Here is a 19,739-nt window from a genome sequence, read left to right as displayed (position 1 = left end):
GGCCTTTTCCAAGTATACCTCCTCCTCTTGTGATTCTTGAACAGGGTATTTGCTATTACTAGCTGAAACTTGTTGCAGAACTCAATTAGTCTTTCTCCTCTTTCATTCCTTGTCCCAAGCCCATATTCTGCTGTAACCTTTTCTTCTACTCCTTCCCCTACAACTGCATTCCAGTTGCCTATGACTATTAGATTTTCGTCCCCCTTTACATACTGCATTAACCTTTCAATATCCTCATACACTTTCTCTATCTGTTCATCTTCAGCTTGCGACGCCGGCATGTATACCTGAACTATTGTTGTCGGTGTTGGTCTGCTGTTGATTCTGATTAGAACAACCCGGTCACTGAACTGTTCACAGTAACACACCCTCTGCCCTACCTTCCTATTCATAACGAATCCTACACCTGTTATACCATTTTCTGCCGCTGTTGATATTACCCGATACTCATCTGACCAGAAATCCTTGTCTTCCTTCCACTTCACTTCACTGACCCCTACTATATCTAGATTGAGCCTTTGCATTTCCCTTTTCAGATTTTCTAGTTTCCCTACCATGTTCAAGCTTCTGACATTCCACACCCCGACTTGTAGAACATTATCCTTTCGTTGATTATTCAATCTTTTTCTCATGGTAACCTCCCCCTTGGCAGTCCCCTCCTGGAGATCCGAATGGGGGACTATTCCGGAATCTTTTGCCAATGGAGAGATCATCATGACACTTCTACAACAATAAAAATCAATCAATACAACTCACAAAGTGTAGGAGCTAAACAAAATTTTATTTTGCACATGATGGCTACAGCATCTAATTTGATGTCAGTGTTGGAAATATGTATTGAATGAAGACTCAAATATACATCACACTAATTCAAGATGGGTGAAAGCTCAAACACGCATTAGCTTAAATAAAAACACATAAGAAAGTGGCTGTTCCTTGTATTTATTACAACAACTTAATGTAAATTCATTGTTAAAATATTTCTGTTTTCAGAAATGCTTTTGTTGCTATTGCCAGTCTGAATTTCATATCATCCATACTTTGACTGTCATCTGTTCTTTTACTACTCAAATGGTAAAACTTGTATGCTACTTTTAGAGCCTCACTTTTTAATCTAATTTGGTTAAAATCGCTTAATTTTACTACACCTCATTTCCCTTGTTTTACTTTCGTCAATTTTTGTCTTAATAACCTCCTTTGAAGTAATAGTACATACCATTCAGCTGAACTTCCAAGTCTATTACCATCTTTTACAGAATTACAGTGTCATTGGCAAACAGTGAAGTCTTAATTTCTTCCACTGAACCTTACTTCCCTTTCCAAATTCCTTTTTGTTTTCCTTTTATTATATGCTCGATTTACATCATGGATAGGCTACGACCTTGTCTCATGCAATTCTAAACTTCTGCTTCCCTTTCATGCACTTAAACTCATAATTGCAGGCTGGTTTCTGTACAAGTTGGAAATAATCTTTTAGTCCCTGTATTTTATCCCTGCCAGAATTTCAAAGTGTGTGCTACAGTCATCATTGTAAAAAGTTTTCTCTAAGTCAACAAATGGTATAAATGTAGTTTAGACTTTCTTCAATTCAGTCAATCATCTAAGATAAGTCATATGGGGTAGTATAGCATTGCATGTTCCCACTTTTCCCTGACACCCAGACTGATCTCCCCCAGTCTTTCCATTTTCTGTAAATAATTTGTTTTAGTATTTTCCAACCATGACTTGTTAAACTGATGATTTGGTAATATTCACACCCATCAGAAAATACCTTCTTTGAAATCGGGATGATTACATTGTTCTTGAAACCTGAAGGTACTTTGCATGTCTCATATACCTAGCATACCAGGTGGAACTGTCTTGTCATTGCTGGCTCTCCCAGGTATCTCAATAATTGTGAGAGAATGTCATATTTTCCGTAATTTTCTTGAATGAGGCATCTATCTATTTAGACTGACATTTGTATACCTCTCAGCCTGTTTGAGTTTCTGAATTTTTATTTTTTACCTTTCATTAAAGAAATTCAATAATCTCAGGTGTTATCCATGAATTTCCACCAGGCCTTGTCTTTTTGGCTGTTTGATACTTTGCCTCCTTCATTATTTCATCTCACACCTATAATCTTCTGTTGTACTCCTTTCTCCTTTTACAGTCAATCACTGGCTAATGTCATCTCTTGTTCCTTTATCCTTTCTGAACCCAATGCATATTACCCAAGCTGGTGTTCCCCAGATTCCAATTTTCTTTTTGATTCTCTTTACTATCTTAGGTAAAGGTACTAAAATGGTCATAGAGAGGTAGATCTTGGAGCCAAATTCTTGTATCATAAATTGTGTTTACTACATTTCTACAATTTATTCAGTTTTAATCCGCAGTTCATATAATGAATGACGTACGGTCGGAATCCGTATCTGCTTCTGGAAATCTGGTTGCTAACACGTTTTCTTTGCTGTCATTATACTCAAAAATAATAGAATTCATTATGAAAGACAGCCTAATGGATTGCTTAGGTAAATATAACCTTCCCGGTGAAGTGTAGTTTGGTTCCCGAGTAGGAGCAGTATAAAATCAGTCATAGTGGAGTTTAAAAATCTGGTGCTTACATTAGACAGGAATGAATGTGGCATACATATATTTTTAGAGCTATAACTGGCATTTGATACTGTTTACCATAAAAATCTACTAAAAATTGAGTATCATTAGGAAAAAGAGGAACAGTTAATGACTGGTTTTGACTATATCTGAAAAACAGGGTACAAAAAGTAAAAGTAGCACATGCCTCAAATAACATAGGAAGCCCTCAGATGAACATCTTAGGACCTATATTGATTTTGATATACATTGAGGACTGTGCAGACAATGTTAGATGTGGGGAAAAATTCCTATTGCTGATGACAATAACATTATAATCACTGGTAAAAGACAAGAACTACTAGTAGAGAGAGCAAATTAATATTACTAAGCAACTATTCCACAATCTGGAACCCATATACAGTTGCAGGTTGCCTATCTAACAGTTCTCAGGGGCAACACGAATTTGATTTTCAATATTTTGCATAATTATTGACTGAATTTAAATTTTAAAATGCTGTCATAATTTACTCACTAAGAAATATATTCTTATGATAAAAGTTTAACACAACAAGATAAGAATTACAGCTGGAAACTATGTGTTTGTCTTGTGTCAGTGTAACTGATGGTGCACAAATACTCGGATTTTATTCATCCAATATTTGAGGATGAGAGCATTTAGCAACATCCAACAAATATTACAGATGATTTTGAATCTTTACATAACTTTTTGTCCATTACACCTGCCACAAAATTACGAAAGGGGGGGAAAAAAAAAAAGTTACATTTTCGCTGCTTATACAGTAAAACATTAGTATCAGACATGACATTTTAATTTTCTGCTTCTTTACTATCAAATCCATCTGCAACACAGGTTGCAAATGGAGTCATGCACACCACTGAATGTACCTGCAAAATCATATCATTTTATGACATATAGTTTAGGAGATATCATGTCACAGACATTCAAATGCATGAGAAACTAGCTTCTGCTTAAATGTTTGACAAGCAATTATTTATTCATTCAGAAAATCTCTACAGACAGAGGGTTATAATTTGTGTTTGAGCATGCACAATGGTATGTACATGCACATGCACACAAACACAAACACAAACACAAACACACACACACACACACACACACACACACACACACACATTGACATGAAAACAAACAAGTTACAGTGACAGAAAAAAAAAAAAAGATTGCAACGCAAAGAAGAAGTTGTGCAATACAAAGCGAAGTTGGTGGGTATGTTTCTACATCTGAAACATGATATCTACTCAGATTTTGCACCAGTCACATAAGAGTGGCACTAGTAGCGCTGCTATGAGGATGCAGCTCAGGTTTGCTCTAAATACATGCTACAATGGTTGGAGCATTAGTTATCTTTGAGATCGCATGTAGCAAGTTAATTTTAATCAGGAATGAGTTTAAGGCGATGAAGACACCATTATTAACAACTCACTGTGTTTGAACAAGATTTTGTAATAGGGCAACGAGAAGCTGGCTGTTCCTTCTGCGATATACAGAAAGACAGGGCAGGAATCCAGGCATTGTACATGGCTGCTGGCAGTGGTGGTCATTGGAATGTGTAGTTACAAGAAGACTGAGCTCCAGACAGTCACAAGAAGACTGAGCTCCAGATGGCTGCATGGCACTACCGAGAGGGCAGACCACTGTATTCGGCATGTGGCTCTGGCACATTCTTTAGTATCTGCAGCAGCAATTTGAGCAGCAGTTGGTACGACAGTGACACAACAAACCTTTAAAAGTTGGTTACTTCAACGATAGCCCTGTAGTGTGCATTCCACTGATTCCAAACCACTGCCATTTGTGACTTCGGTGATGTCGAGCAAGACCTTTTGGAGGGCCAAGTGGAGGTCTGTCATGTTTTCTGATGAAAGATGGCTCTGCCTTAGTGCCAGCGATGTCTACGTATTGGTCAGAAGGAGGCCACTTGAGGGCCTGTAACAAACCTGTCTGCTTGCTAGACACACTGGACCTACACCTGGACTTATGGTCTGCAATTTCGTCTGACAGCAGGAGCATTCTCATGGTTGTCCCACACACCCTGACTGCAATTTTGTATGTCATTCTGGTGATGTGACTTGTGTTTCCAGCAGGATAATGCTCATCCACATACTGCTGTTGTAACCAACACGCTCTACACAGTATCGACATGTTGCTTTGGCTTGCTCGATCCCCAGATATGTCTCCAATCAAGCACATATGGAACATCAAACATTGGAAAATCCAGGATGGAGTATAACAATATTATGAAAAGGAAAGTTACTACTCACCATATAGTGGAGACGCTGAGTCGCAGATAGGCACAGCAATAAGCTTTCGGCCAGTAAGGCCTTCATCAAAAATAGATAACAGACACACACACACACACACACACACACACACACACACACACACACACGCAAATGCAACTCACACACATGACTGCAGTCTCTGGCAACTGAAGCCTTACTGCCCTGTGGCTTCACTTGCCAGAGACTGCAGGTGTGTATGTGTGATTGTTTTTTGGTGTTGCAATTTTTTTTGCGTAAGTGTAGAACATTTAAATGTACTGTAATAGTGAAATAAATTAATGCTATTAGTTCTCACTTTAGGAGCAGTAACAGTTTTTGCACATTCTTGCTTTAAGTCTGTCATACTTCAAATGCTGTAAAAATTCTGTGACTGAACAGAAGAAATGATCAATTAAAAATGCCCTTAGGGATTTATAAAATGGTGAAGATGAGGAAATAACTTATATTTTATATGATAAACCATTCTACAATTGTATAGCAGTTTTTGTAGTGGAGGTTTTAAATGCTGATGTCCTTACTGATTGGATGTGTAGTTTGTATTTTTGTGTGGTATCATGTTTATGTATATTAAAGCTTTTATTTTTCTCTTTTAAATTCTTTCTGACATATTTACATGTTTTTAGAATAATTAAATACAGGGGAGTGGAAGGATTAGTGTCTTTTGAAAGAGGGGCCTGCAGGAATCTGTTTGTCATGCATGGTGCATGCTTGCTTAGCCCTTTCTTTGGGGGGGGGGGGGGGGGGGGTGTCAAGAAGATGACTGGGCTAGCAACTGCACTACCCCAGAATATAATCACATACTGTAGAATGCTATGGAACTGGGTAAAATATACAATTCGAACATTGTGGAAGCTTGCTTTGTGTGCAAGTAAACATAGGCTGTAGCATATTCCTTCAATGTAGCATTTCCTTCGTCAGGAACGTCTACTATTTAAAATTACGTTGCAGCAATATGCCTAAAAATTTTTGTTTCCGTTGATGGTGTAGTTCTGCTGAAGGTTATTGTCACAGAGGTGTCGGAGGCCTCCACCTTTAAACAGAAGTTCAGAAAAGTTGTTTTTATGTATTTATTATCAGTTTATTTGCATCAAACCAGTCATTTAGCTGGTCTGTAACTTTATAAATGTTTTCCTGTAGTTACCTTGGAGTTTTTCCTGCAAGAAGGATGCTAGTGTCATCTGTAGACAAGGTATTTATTTGTGATTCAGTGCTTAGATATCAGTCGTTTATGTACAGAAGGAAAAGGATAGGCCCAAGAATGGATCATTGAGGGACTTCAGATTTATTTTTTTCCAGTATCTGAAAAATAAATTTTAATCTGTCATTTAGTTCATGTGTTACTACTATTTTATGTTTCCGATTTATCAAGTATGAGGAGAACCATTTTAATGCAGTGCTTGTAATATTGTACATTTCAAGATTTGTCAACATTACTTAATGATATGAGGCATCAAAGGCTTTGCTTAAATCTAAGAAAATACCAGCATCTTTTTTTCCCATTGCTTCTAGAGCATTTTGTAAAAGATTATGGATGGTACTAGTCATAGATTTATTTTTCCGGAAACCATGCTGGACATTAGTGAGAATTTTATTCTTGTCAAAGAATTTCATTAATCTAACAATGGAAACTCCATGTAGGATTGCCAACAATGTAGGAAAAGACACATTACTACTTAACACACACACACACACACACACACACACACACACACACACACACACGCAAGCACACCTCACACACACACAAGACTGCCAATTCTAGCATCTCAGGCCAGGATGCTGGAGTTGACGGTTTTGTGTGCATGAGATGTGCTTGCTTATGTGGGTGAATGGTGTGTGTCTCTCTTTTACTGATGAAACTTGTATCTGAAAGCTTTATCTAGCTGTCTTTTAATTGTGCCTGTCTGCAACTTGATGTGTCTGCTTTACAGTAAGTAGCAATCTGTCTTTTTATACAGTGTTGAAACTCATCAATCTGTTACACTTGATTATTTTACTGATTTTGGCAAAACCTAATAATAAAAAGACTGGTCTATAGTTTTCTAAAGATGTTGTGTACCTTTTTATGAATAGGGATCACTCTGGCAATTTTAAGACAGGCGGGAAACACTCCTGTCAAAAACGATAAGTTAATTCTATCTGCAAGAGGTGTTGCAGTACTTATAATACATTTCTTTATGATGAAGTCTGCAAAATTATCAGTTCTTGAGGACATTTATGAAGGTTCTTGCTACATGAATGATTTCACTTGGACTTGTTTCTTAGATACAGTTTGTGAAAAGCCAAGAATATCTGGAATACCATCATTCAAGAAGGCCATTTTTGGACAGATTTTCCTGCATGAATGATTTCATTTGGGTTTCTTTCTTAGAGCTAGATTATGTGAAGGCAAGAATTAACTTAAATTTGGTGGTTGTTTAGGCTACCTCTCTTATATTGATTATTAGGTTTTTTTGTATTGTCATCTTAGTACTGCCTGAAGAGATTTGCAATCTGTTGAGTCAGTAACTCTCTTGTTGTCACAGTTCAGGGTGATAATTTCCCCTTTACTATTTCCTTCCTGCTTTATTATTTTACAGATTGCTTTGCTTTCATTTTCTGACTCTGATGTAAACTTATTAACCATTATTTTTACCTGACATATGACTGTTGTACATATCTGAATATACTGCTAACCAGATAGGATATGTTGTGGCTTTCTCTGTAACTGAGCAATTTACATTTGTGTTGCCTGAGATTTTTATGCCTCTTGCTATCCATGTCTTTGATTTTAGATTTGTGTTCCTTGTCACACATATTTTGAGAGGAAATGCTGTTTCAAAATAATAGTTAAAGATGTCAGAGAACTTTTCAAACTTTTTGTTGGTCTCAAGCATCTGAGAAACTTGTTCCCACCTTTCTCTTGATAATAAGTGATGAAATGTTTCTGTGCTCTTTGCATTGAACCTTCTTGCTGTCACAGTTCTTTAATGGTTTTGGCTGGGTAGTAGATAGCTTGAGAGGGTTGTCATTTGGGTTTCATTGTCACTGCAATTTGTATTTATGCATTTTGTAGTACAGGTTATGCGTACAGATATTTGGTCCAAAACTGTAGTAGTAATAGCAGTTTTTGTAATTCTTGTTGGGGGCTGTTTTTGTTTGTTTTAAACTGAAGGTATCTGTTATGTTGAGCAATAGCTCTTTTCTCCTGCTTCTTCCAAGAAAATTCGCGGCTGTATGTATCTTATTTAGTAATGTTCCAAGTTTGTTGAGAAATGACTCAAAGCTTCCATTTGGAGAGTGACAGATTACTCACCAACCGTATCTGCACCACTGATTTCTATGAGTGTTGCCTCAAAGTCTAGTTCTTTATTGAGGCACTGGAAACTGGCAATAGTTTTGTATTTCAATCCACTTTTAATTAAAACAGCAATACTTTCATTTTTGTGAGTTCTTCTACAGAAGTAATGTGCAAGTTTGTAGCCTAGTGTTGAAAATGAAGCAGTCTGATCTGGCTTTAACCAGTGTTCCAAGAGACATAGAACACTGACAAAATGAAGTTCAGCATTAAGCAAAACCTCCATGTCTAAAATGCTGCTGGTGACTGACTGGATATTCTGGTTGTATATGGGAAGATACTTGTCATTGTATTTTATTTGTCTACTGTATTTTAAAATAATATCCAGATTTTCTTAGGGCATTTTTATTATCAGCTTTGTTTGGAGGGATTCTATGCATAAAAAGTTATCTACATCTACATACATATCCTGCAAGCCACTGTATGTTGCATGGCATAGAGTATCTTGTACCACTTTGAGTCATTTTCTTTTCTGCTCTACACACAAATAGAGCAAGGGAAAAATGATTATCTGTATGTCTCTGTATGAGCCCTAATTTCTCACATCTTATCTTCATGGTCATTATGTGAAATTTATATTGGTGGCAGTAGAATTGTTCTGCAGTCAGCTTCAGATGCTGGTTGATCAAATTTTCTCAATAGTATTCCTCAAAAAGAATGTCACCTTCCCTCCATGGATTCCCATTTGAGTTCCTGAAGCTCCTCTGTAATACTTGTATGTTGTTCAAACTTACTGGCAACAAATCTAGCAGCCTGGCTCTGAATTGCTTCATTGTCTTCATCTAATCCAGACTGGTGAAAATCTCAAATAGACAAGCAGTACTCAAGAATAGGTTGAATTCCCATCCTATATGCAATGTCCTTTACAGATGAACCACACTTTGCCAGATTTCTCCTAATAAAACAAAGTTGACCATTTGCTTTCTCTGCCACAATCTTGACATGCTTGTTCCATGTCGTATCACTTTGTAGGGTTTTGCCCAGATATTTAAATGATGTATCTGTGTCACACAGGGCACTACTAGTGCTGTATCCAAACATTATGGGTTTGATTTTCCTACCCATCCACATTAACTTACATTTTTCTACATTTAGAACTACTTGACATTCATCACACCAAAATAGAAACTATATTTAACTCACCTTGTATCCTCCTAAGTCACTCAACTTTGACACCTTCCCATATGCCACATCATCATCAGCAAATGTCTGCCAGATCATCTATGTATGTAGAAAATAATAGTGGTCCTATCATATTTTCCCTGGGGCAATCCGTATGATACCCATGTCTATGATGAACACTCACTGTCAGGGACAACATACTGGGTTCTATTACTTAAGAAGTTGTCAAGTCATTCACATATCTGTGAATGGAACCTATTCCATTTGCTTATACATTAATTAAGTGTCTGCAATGAGGTGTCTTATCAAATGCTTAGTAGAAATTTAGAAATGTGAAATATGCTATATGCCTGTTACCATACATCCGCATTTTGCAGTATATTATCTGAGAAAAGGGCAAGTTTAATTTCACATGAGCCATGCTTTCTAAAACTGTGCTAATTCATTGATAGAAGCTTTTTGGTCTTGAGGAAATTTATGATATTCAAACTCAAACTTACATTTTCAAGTTTCGGTCAGTGGTGAAAACACCATTTTGTCACTTGCTGTGCCTTTACTACCCAGTGTTATTTCCCTGAGTGTAAACAGTAGGTTTGTAAATTTCAATGGATGACTACCAGTGTTTAAAATAACTGGCAAATATTGCATAGAGCTGGTGCAGAGAAGACTGTGTGGTTTATAGTTAGACCTTTCTCATATATCTGATAATATCATAAAAAGGGAGGCCACAATGTTGGGATCATGAATTTACTTCAATCCTTGCATAAATTTAGTAGGCAATTAAAACAACATAATGTGCAAGTAGTAAGGTGCACTACTCTGGCAGTTGCAAGAGAAGTTCTATGTGTCTGTTATGTAACTAATGTATCTGCAAAGGGGCTTACAGTAAGAAGTAATTCTGGTCAATCAGGTAGAGTTCGCGTGTTGCAAGAGGATTGCATAGGAGGCAATGGTTCGATTCCTGCTGATACTTATTTTTTATTATCTATATTCTTTTTATCAATGATCACATTATTTAATTTATATGACATTTGCGTGGTAATATAATGAAAAAAACCAACACACATTTGCATGAAGTTGTAGTGAATTTCATATTTTATTTGACTATTTACTGTTTTTAATTAAATTTTCAAGGATGAGGGACAGGCTTGGAAAGCCCAAGTCCAACTTCAGTACATAATTATACGAATGATGTTATTCAGTAACATAGTAAGTCACAATATGCCAGACCACAAGAGTAATGTACAATTACTCGACGGATGTACTCTCAACATCACACATTGTAGTGTGGTATTTGTCAAACAGATTTGGAAAACATAAATTGAATGCAGTTTTCCTACATTTACAGGGAATGTTCAGAGTTTCTAAGGAAAAACCTGCCTTGTTGACATTTTGAAAAATGTGTCTTTCTTCTGGCAGTATAGATTAAAAATTAAGTTTGAGTGGGAGCTGAACCGTTGCCTCATACATGTTCATTGTATGTAATCAAATGCTAACCTCGAGATCACCATGAACTCTAATGTCCGGTACCCACACACAGACACGTAAGCCACATAACAGACATGTAAAACTTCTCTTGCGATTTTCTCCGATTTGTCAGAGTAGCGCACCTTATTACATACATTATGTTGTTTTAACGGCCTACTAAACATGTACAAAGTTTGAAATAAATTTGTGATCCCTACATCATAGCCTTCCCTTGTCAGTTTATTATTGTGTCTTAAAGTATTCACACAGCATATGTAGGCTGTAATAAGTAGGTCCAAACTGTATTTAAGGACTAAGAGTAAGTCATGCAGAATATTAATTAATTAATTAAACATGTATAAACATGGTTTTAGGATGCACTGTTAATTGTGTGAAACAACATGGATACACTCCACTTCATGTTGCGGCACGAGCTGGACATGTCAACCTTACAAGATGGCTTTTGGTGCATGGTGCTGACCCTGAAAGCAAAACTGAGAGAGGGCACAGGCCTGTGGATTTTGCTAAATTGCAAGGTCAGTGTAATTTTTTTAATGATTATGTTCTTAAATTCTTTGAGCAAGTCCTAAGAACCTCCCCCCCCCCCCCCCCCCACCCCTCCCTAGAAGAATTCAACCTGCAATAAAAAACTACAAAAATGAGTTAGACCTTTGCTTACTTAAAAAGTTATTTATGGGTTGTGGCCACTCTAGATGATTACTCACACAGTGGAAAGAGTATAAGACAAATGCCAGTCGTGAAAAAATTCTAGTATTACAAAAAGGAATATGTATCATCATCTCTTATAAAGGCTGTATCATATAAATTAGTAATAATGTAATGTTTGTTTCATTTATTAAAACAATTTGCACATTTTCTATAATTTCTGTTATCTTTTTGCCTACATAACTACCTTCTGCCACAGTCACTATCGTAGTACATGGCCAAAAGCAAGAATGTGTACAATGAACTTAATAATAGTCCATGATCACAAAGTATATTGAATATGATTCTTAGTGGCACCAAATTAGAGTGTTTATTATTAACTCCCTTACCAATACTTCAAAGATTTAGTTCTAATGGATTAAGTTCCAGTTTTTGCATGGGAAACAACTCAATTTATAAAAGACAAAGAGACTGTCGGGAGTCCATTTTGGACCAAGTGACTTATGAGGTTACACTCTCTGTTCAGGTCTACACTAGCATCAGTAAAATCAACATGCCCACCTCTTATATGGTGGTTTCACCTAATCTCAAAGATATGAGGCAACATGATGTCATCTTCATAGAAGACAATAATAGTCTTTCATATGCTTAGTAAAGGCTATGTTATGGCCGCAACAGAGCCATTGTACAACTATTGACAAACTGACAGTAGTTGATATGATTCACCCTGATCTTAATATATGTAAAGGACCTGAAGCATTCAGATGCTTCTTTCTTGATGAGTTCTGGATCTTTGGTCTCTCTCAGAAATTCAAAATTTTCCTTGGATTTTGTAGAAAGTCTACAAAAAACTTCTGTGGTACCAATGTAAACTATAGATGCTTGCAGAGAGTATTGGTTTATAAATCAGTGATGTCACTTAATTTGGAATAAAGTTTGTAAATAAAGAAGCAATTTAAAATTATGTAAGTATAAAATTAAGTAAAACTAACAATGGGGATGTGACTCTTCAGTTTCTCTCATTACTGGTTGATAATGAGACAGTAATTATTGTGTGTAAATCTGGATCTTGATGTTTGTCAGTGAATCCAATTTACAAGTATATTTACATCTATATTCCTCATTCCATCTTACATAATGTGGCAGAGGGTATTTTATGGATCACTATCATTTCTCTACCTTCCTTCTTCCATTCACAAATGGTGTATGCAGAGAACAACTGCCAATAAGCCACTGCATGAACTCTAATTTTTCTGATTTTCTCATTATGGTCATTTTGTGACACATAAAGTGGTGAAAGTAATATGTACATCCATGGAATTTCAAAAGGAAACCTTTCTGGGATACACAATGCCTCTCTTCTTGTGTATACCACTGGAGTTTGTTGAGCACCTCCATGAAGTCTCACACTTATTAAAAGGTCACATGATGAAACATTTCAACCTTAGAAGGGTTCCATACTGATGAGCTATTCTCAATAACTGGTCTTATAAGTGTTTTATAAGCCACTTCTTTCATGAAGGAATTATGTTTCCTTAATGTTCTTCCAGTAGATACAGCACAGCATCTGCTTTTCTAAAAATTAGTTTTATGTGGTCACACTTCAAGGGGTTTCTCCTAGGAATCTTACAGTTGTTACTGTTTCCAGTGGTTCATTGGCAATAGTATAATAAAACAGTAATGGGTCTTTTAGCATATTTATGCACAATATGTTACAGTTATTTAAGCTCAGGGTGAACTCCCAGTCCTTGCACTAATCATCAATCCTGTGCAGATCTTCTGGTGTTTCACCCTCTTCCAGATAGCAGAATTGTCTGCGATCATCATGAAACTTTTGAACTACCCACAAGATCATTTATATACATTGTAAACAATAATGGCCCTTTGATATTCCCTTGTGGTACTCCCTGATATTACATTTACATTTATTTTTGTTACCCCAGTAAAAACAATGTGTTGCATTCTGTTTGCTAGAAAATTGGTTATGTGGGAATGTGGAAGTTTAAGCTCAACTAGCATTAGCTCTTCAGTTTCTTCCAATGCTAACTGGTAATGAGAAATTAATCCATGAGTGTACTACAGGACTTTGATGTCTGCCAGTGCATGTGAAATGATAATATGGTTATTAGCCGAACTATAGTACTTGTTTATTCATTAATTCATTCATTGATGATTACTAAATCCCATCAAGAAGGAGTACCCTCAAGAATGTGGATTAATCAATGTACTCGTTAACAATAGACAAGGAAATCATAGAAACACAATTTTTACATTGTAGCAACAATAAACTGCTTACTGCTATTCATGCTTATGTCATTTAAATTTTATTGAGGAGATAAATTAAAAAGAAAAGTACTTCATACAAACAGTCTACTGCATTTTCAGTTGTATTATATTACTTCTCTTTTATCCATAGTATAATGTAAATGGACAGAAAAAAAAGAAAATATCTACTCGCCAAGTGGCAACAGCGGAACACACATACAAAAGGATTTAACTTTTACAAGCTTTCGGAGCCTGTGGCTCCTTCTTCTGGTGGAAGAGTTGAATGGGGAGGTAGAGGGGTGAAGGAAAAGGACTGAAGAGGTTTAGGGAAAGGGGTACAATTTAGAAAAGCCACCCAGATCCCTGGGTCAGGAGAGACTTACCGGACGAGATGAGAAGGAAAGACTGGTTGTTGGAGACTGTACCGGTGGCATTTGGAAACCTGAGACCTTAAAGGTGGAAGACAGGGTAATATGCAAGACAGAGATTACTACTAAAACATTGTGCACAAGTTAATAACAATGAAAAGCTAAGTGCATTGTATGTAACAGAGGTGGATGAGGGGCTGGCGAAAAATTGACAAGTCAGAAAATGAAAGATGTAAAAAACTAAAATGGAGTGAAGAAAGGAGTAGTTACTGTGAATAAATGCTGATATGGAAAGAATTAACGTCAATTGAGGTCAGGTGGGTGGCGAAAACCAAGGCCATGTTGTAATGCTAGTTCCAAGCTGTGGAGTTCTCAGAAACATGTCTGGGGGAAGAATCCAGATGGCACATGTGGTGAAACATGCACTGAGGTCATGACTGTCATGTTGTATGAGGGTGGCCCCATAAGTGCCCAACCCAATAAAGAAAACACAAAAATTTTGGAAAAAATGTATTTATTTTTCAACATAATTTCCCTTCATCTCTATACACTTTTCCCGGCGATGTTCAATAAGTTTGATACCCTTTTTATAATGAGAACTGTCTAACGCCTCAAAATAGCCATAAACTGCTGGCAACACATCTTCATTTGTTGAAAATCTTCCACCATTGAGCCATTTTTTCAAGTTTGGGAACAGAAAATAATCCGAAGGGGCTAAATCTGGCGACTAGGATGCATAACAATTCAAACTTTAATTCATTAATTTTGGCCATTGCAATAACGGCCTTGTGAGCTGGTCCATTGTCCTGAAGAAATAATACTTTCTTCTGGGCCAAATGTGGCTGTTTTTGCTTGGCTTCTTTGCCCAAACATTGCAATAAGTTCGCATAAAACTCACTGTTGATAGTTTCCCTTTTTCAAGATACTCAATGAAAATTATAGCATGCGCATCCCAAAAAACCAACGCCATGACCTTGTCTGCAGATGAAATGGTCATTGCTTTCTTTGGGGTCAGTTCCCCAATTTGTGTCCATTATTTTGATTGTTCTTTTGTCTCGGGAGTGAAGTGGTGGACCCATGTCCCATCCATGGTTATGAAACAGCGCAAAAAATCAGCTTTGTTGCTGCAAAGGGGTGCTTGACTGTGTAGTGCCCATACAAAGTCCCCTTTTTATTACACAGTCCATTCTAGCCACTGTCATGGATGATGATGATGATGATGATGATGACGATGATGATGATGATGATGATGAGGAGGAGGAGGAGGAGGAGGAGGACAACACAAACACCCAGTTCCCAGGCAGAAAAAATCCCCAACCCAGCCAGGAATCGAACCTGGGATTCCATGATCCAGAGGCAGCAGCGCTAGCTTCTAGACCATGAGCTGCAGACACAAAACTTCACTAAACACTCAATTGAAACATCTTCACGGCACTGTTTTTGCTCAAGTGTTAGCCAATGCATCATAAACCTTGCACACAGTTTGCTCAAGTCCAAATTTTCAGAGAACATGCCATGTACTGCACTTTTTGAAGTTCCTACTATGTCTGCTAGCTCGCACACTTTCCGTTGATGATCTTCCAGTTCTGCTTTTTGGATTTTCTTCACCATTTCTTGAGTTGTCACCTCATTTGGTCGATCACTGTGATGCTTGTCTTGGCAACTTGTATGGCCTCGTTTAAACTCAGTTACCCAATATTTTGGAGCAGACTCTCCCAAAGTAGAATGCAGCTCAGCTTTAATAATGGTTGCACTGAAGCCTCTTTTTTTTCTTTAAAAAAAAAGTACTAAACAATGTGGCATCTTCAAACTTGAAACATATGTCTTATAGATCATATACTTTCTAGTCCAGAGATATTTTTCAAAAACAACTGCCAACTTCTTGTGTTCTATATGGAACTGTTCAATAGCACACAGAGCCTGTCTCACATAAAAGTGTTCACTCCCACATGGTATGTATATAGTTTCACTGTTCCAAGGCCTACATCATCTTTCTGGTCTCGTTAGTTGTCAAATTTTGCTTGAGGCCCAAAGACTGAATAAATTTTATGCCTCTTTAGGAACTGGTTAATCTTTTCTGTTACTAAGCCACTGAACAACAAAACTGCGAGCCTTTTCATATCCTCATTGGGGGCTTTGTGGCTACAAGTCTTTAGTGAACTGGCTTGCAAAATTTTTTGGATGTTGTGACTGTTTTCTTGGAACACTTTCCGTAAGTGGCTCAGTTCTTTTGACAGGTTTTCCACATCCAAAACAGATTTTGTTCAATGCACCAGAGTCCCCAGAACACAATGTTTTGTACTGAGTAGTGGTAGTTGGTAACATGCATATACCAGTCCATTTGGATGGGTTTCCAGTGATCACTGTGGTTGAGACACCCATTTGCATTTCAGTGGACTAGGATGTCAAGGAACACCAAGGCACAATCTGCCTCTAATACAATCGTGAACTTGATGTGATCATGGATGTTGTTGGTGTGGCCCAAGAACTGTCTCAGGTTTTTATTATGAGCAACAAGAACTGTTAAGGAGAAAAGGTACTGGGAAGTGAGCCTAAGGATTCGAAGGTCCTCTGAAAAGACTTCTGCTAGATGTATAGTTATCAACTCTGCACAACAGTGTCACATCAAAACCACAATCAGGTGCAAATCTGAAGGCAGGGTCATCAATGAAGTACAAACATAAGATACTTCAGGAACCTTCCTGAAATTTTAAGTTTTAAATAACAAACTGCTGGAGGTCAGGTTTGAACTGGTGATTCACAGCACGCCAACCAATGAGGCTGACCATTGTGCCCCACTGCATGCACCACAGCTCATGACATTGCTCCATCACCCACAGAAACAGTACCTCACCATTTCAGAATTTCTCATCGGAAACCACTACAGCACTATGGATCTAGATTTTATCAGTATTCCTCTGTATGGCAGTGCTGGTGGATCCTTGCATTCTGGCCATATTGTTACACCCTCTCCACCATGATGAGCTTCAGAGGTAGCCCTCCTGTTGAAGTTTCATCAAGTAGGTCTTCAGTTTCGCTGAACCTCCCATCATCGATCTGCACCTGTGGACTGTAGTAGGGCTTCATACGTAGATGTGGATGACATCTGTTTAGTTTGTCTTCTTGATTGGCTTGATTTTATCAGGGAAGCAAAAACAACATTGGTCAAGCCCACTGCTCCCCACACTGAAACAGAGTTTATTGTGCGGTATCATTTCCTGTGTCTGTAGTAAAGCCAGCCAATGCCCTTGAACAGTGCAAGGAAATCCTTTACCAGTGCTTTGCTAGACACAATTTAATCAGATCTGGTTGATCTGAATATTCTGTCTTTTAATCTCCAATGCCTCGCATTCAAAGATCACATGTGATGCGGTTTCCTCACCCACACCCCACGTCCTACATGTGGGATTTTCTTCTATTATCCCCATTGTATGTAGGTGATTTTTGAAATTCCCATGGCCTGTCAATAGTCCAACCATGAGTTTCATTTCTCTCCTGTTCAAGCCCAGGATTGAGAGGCTTCTCTTAGAATGTGGCTTTGGCATCAATACCTTGCCATGTTTTTGCTTTTGGACCTTAGCCGAATATTCTACATACTGTCTCCTTCTCCAGTCTCGTAGCTTTATTTTGATGATCACCTTGGTGATTGTCAGGACAGGTTCTGGTCCAATAAATGGTGTCATCGCCCCTATATTGGCCAACCTATCGGCTTGCTCATTACCACTAACCCCTGAGAGACCAGGGACCCACAACAGGTTTACCCTATTCCTTTCCTCTAGCTTCACAAGGACTTTGTGGCATTCTGCCATGATCTTTAATCTTGTTGCAGAGGCTTCCAGTGCTTTCACAGCTGCTTGTCTGTCTGAATAAATGAAAGTGTTACAACCTCTGTAGTGCCTCCACAAATTCTCCTCCAAGCACACCCTGATAGCAGATATTTCTGCTTGAAACACAGCGGCCATCTTCCCTAGAGAGATTGCACTCTTCAGCTTTGGCTACACTCCATATACCCTGGCCCCAATTCCTTTGTCTGCTTTCAAACTGTCAGTGAATAGACTATGTCCCCAGTACAGTGTTGAAATTTGTTATCCCAGAGCTCTCTACTTCCAATTACTACATTGAAAGGCTTATTGAAGCAGCTGGGAGTTGTTATATAGTCGTCCAATATTTCCCCACCATATCTATGTCTACCTCACTCAGTATTTTAGTGTGAGATCCTGGATACACCACTGAGTTCCAGTTTTTTCCAGTCTTCAATGTGTGTCCTCCAGATGCTGCCTCCATCTTTACCCACAGGTATAAATGGGGGCATGTCCATCATGGTTCCCATCCCAGCAGTGGGTGTGCTGCTAATTCTGCCTGTAATGGCTAAGCAGGCCAATCTCTGCATCTTAGCAAGCTCCTAAGCAGCTACCTGCTGTTCTACATTTTTCCACCATACTGTATTTCTGCTTGAAACACAGTGGCCATAGGTCTTACTACCATGGTGTATATTCAGTACACACACTTAGGGCTTAAGACCCAGTTTTTACCACATGCTGTCCTGGTACTCATTAGAGTACCATTTGCCTTGGAACAGGTGCTCTTTACATGAGGGGTCCATGATAGTTTCTCATCTAGGGTTACCCCTAGATATTTCACTATTCCCTTCATTGGTAGAGCTTCATTGAGAAGCTTGAGATTCCAATGTGTGTGTTGGATCTGCTTCCCTATAAATGGTATTACAACAGTCTTCTTAGGACTGACTCTTAGATCTTGTTTCCTGCACCAATTTTGCACAATGTTCTATGCTCTTTATAATATAGCTCTGATTGTACTTGAAAATTTGCCAAGTACTACTATGACAAGATTGTCTGTGTATCCCTGGCAAAAGTACTGTCTAGAGTTTAATTCTGCAATGAGTTCATTCACCACAAGGTTCCACAGTAGAGGGGACAGGACCCCTCCTTATGGGCAGCCTCTGGTGGTGTTTACCATTTTTTCTTGCATCATGGTGGCTTCTACCTTTCTACCACTAAGCATGGCTCTAATCTACCTGAAAATGGTGGTCTCCAAGCCATACACCTCTGCTGCCTTAACCACAGATTCGAAGGTCGTTTTGCTGAAAGCCCATTTAATGTCCAAGAAGGTGCAGAGGGCTATTTCCTGAAAATGAACTGCTTTCTCCACCTCTTCAACAAGTTGGTGGAGTGCAGTTTCATATGATTTTCCTGGTTGGTGTGCATGTTGGTTTATGTGTAGTGGGACCCTATTTAACCTCCTCTCCCTAACATGCTCATTGACCAATCTTTCTAATGTTTTAAGAAGAAAGGAAGACAGAATGATGGGTTTCATATTCTTGTCCTTGGTATGATCAATTCTCCCTAGCTTTGGAATGAAGACAACCTTCACTGGCCTCCAGACGTTAGGAATGATTCCTGCTGCTAGGCTAACCCTAAATAACCTGCATAGGAATCTTATTAAGTTCACTCCTATTTGTTGCAGGAGCACTGGAAAAATTCCATCTGGGCCAGGTGACTTGAATGATTGGAATGTTCCCATCGCCCATTGGATTTTACTATGGTCAACACATTCTCTGGCAGATTCCCAGTTCTCCCTTCGAATACCTGAAAATCAAT

At 38.1% G+C, this 19,739-nt stretch overlaps 1 protein-coding gene across 1 annotated transcript in view; it reads left to right on the top strand.

Annotated features, from left to right (window-relative positions):
* LOC126251728 (ankyrin-1-like) overlaps positions 1–19,739 on the top strand; it is a 165,477-nt gene that overhangs the window by 91,100 nt on the left and 54,638 nt on the right. The window contains exon 7 of the mRNA XM_049952332.1: positions 11,197–11,358. Within this exon, the coding sequence (XP_049808289.1) occupies positions 11,197–11,358 (162 nt within the window). The remainder of the gene's footprint in view (positions 1–11,196; positions 11,359–19,739) is intronic.

The sequence above is a fragment of the Schistocerca nitens genome, chromosome 4 (genome assembly GCF_023898315.1).
Source record: "Schistocerca nitens isolate TAMUIC-IGC-003100 chromosome 4, iqSchNite1.1, whole genome shotgun sequence".
NCBI classification, from domain to species: domain Eukaryota; kingdom Metazoa; phylum Arthropoda; class Insecta; order Orthoptera; family Acrididae; genus Schistocerca; species Schistocerca nitens.
Note: the sequence above shows the minus strand (reverse complement) of the source record. Positions and strands in the feature narration are given on the sequence as shown.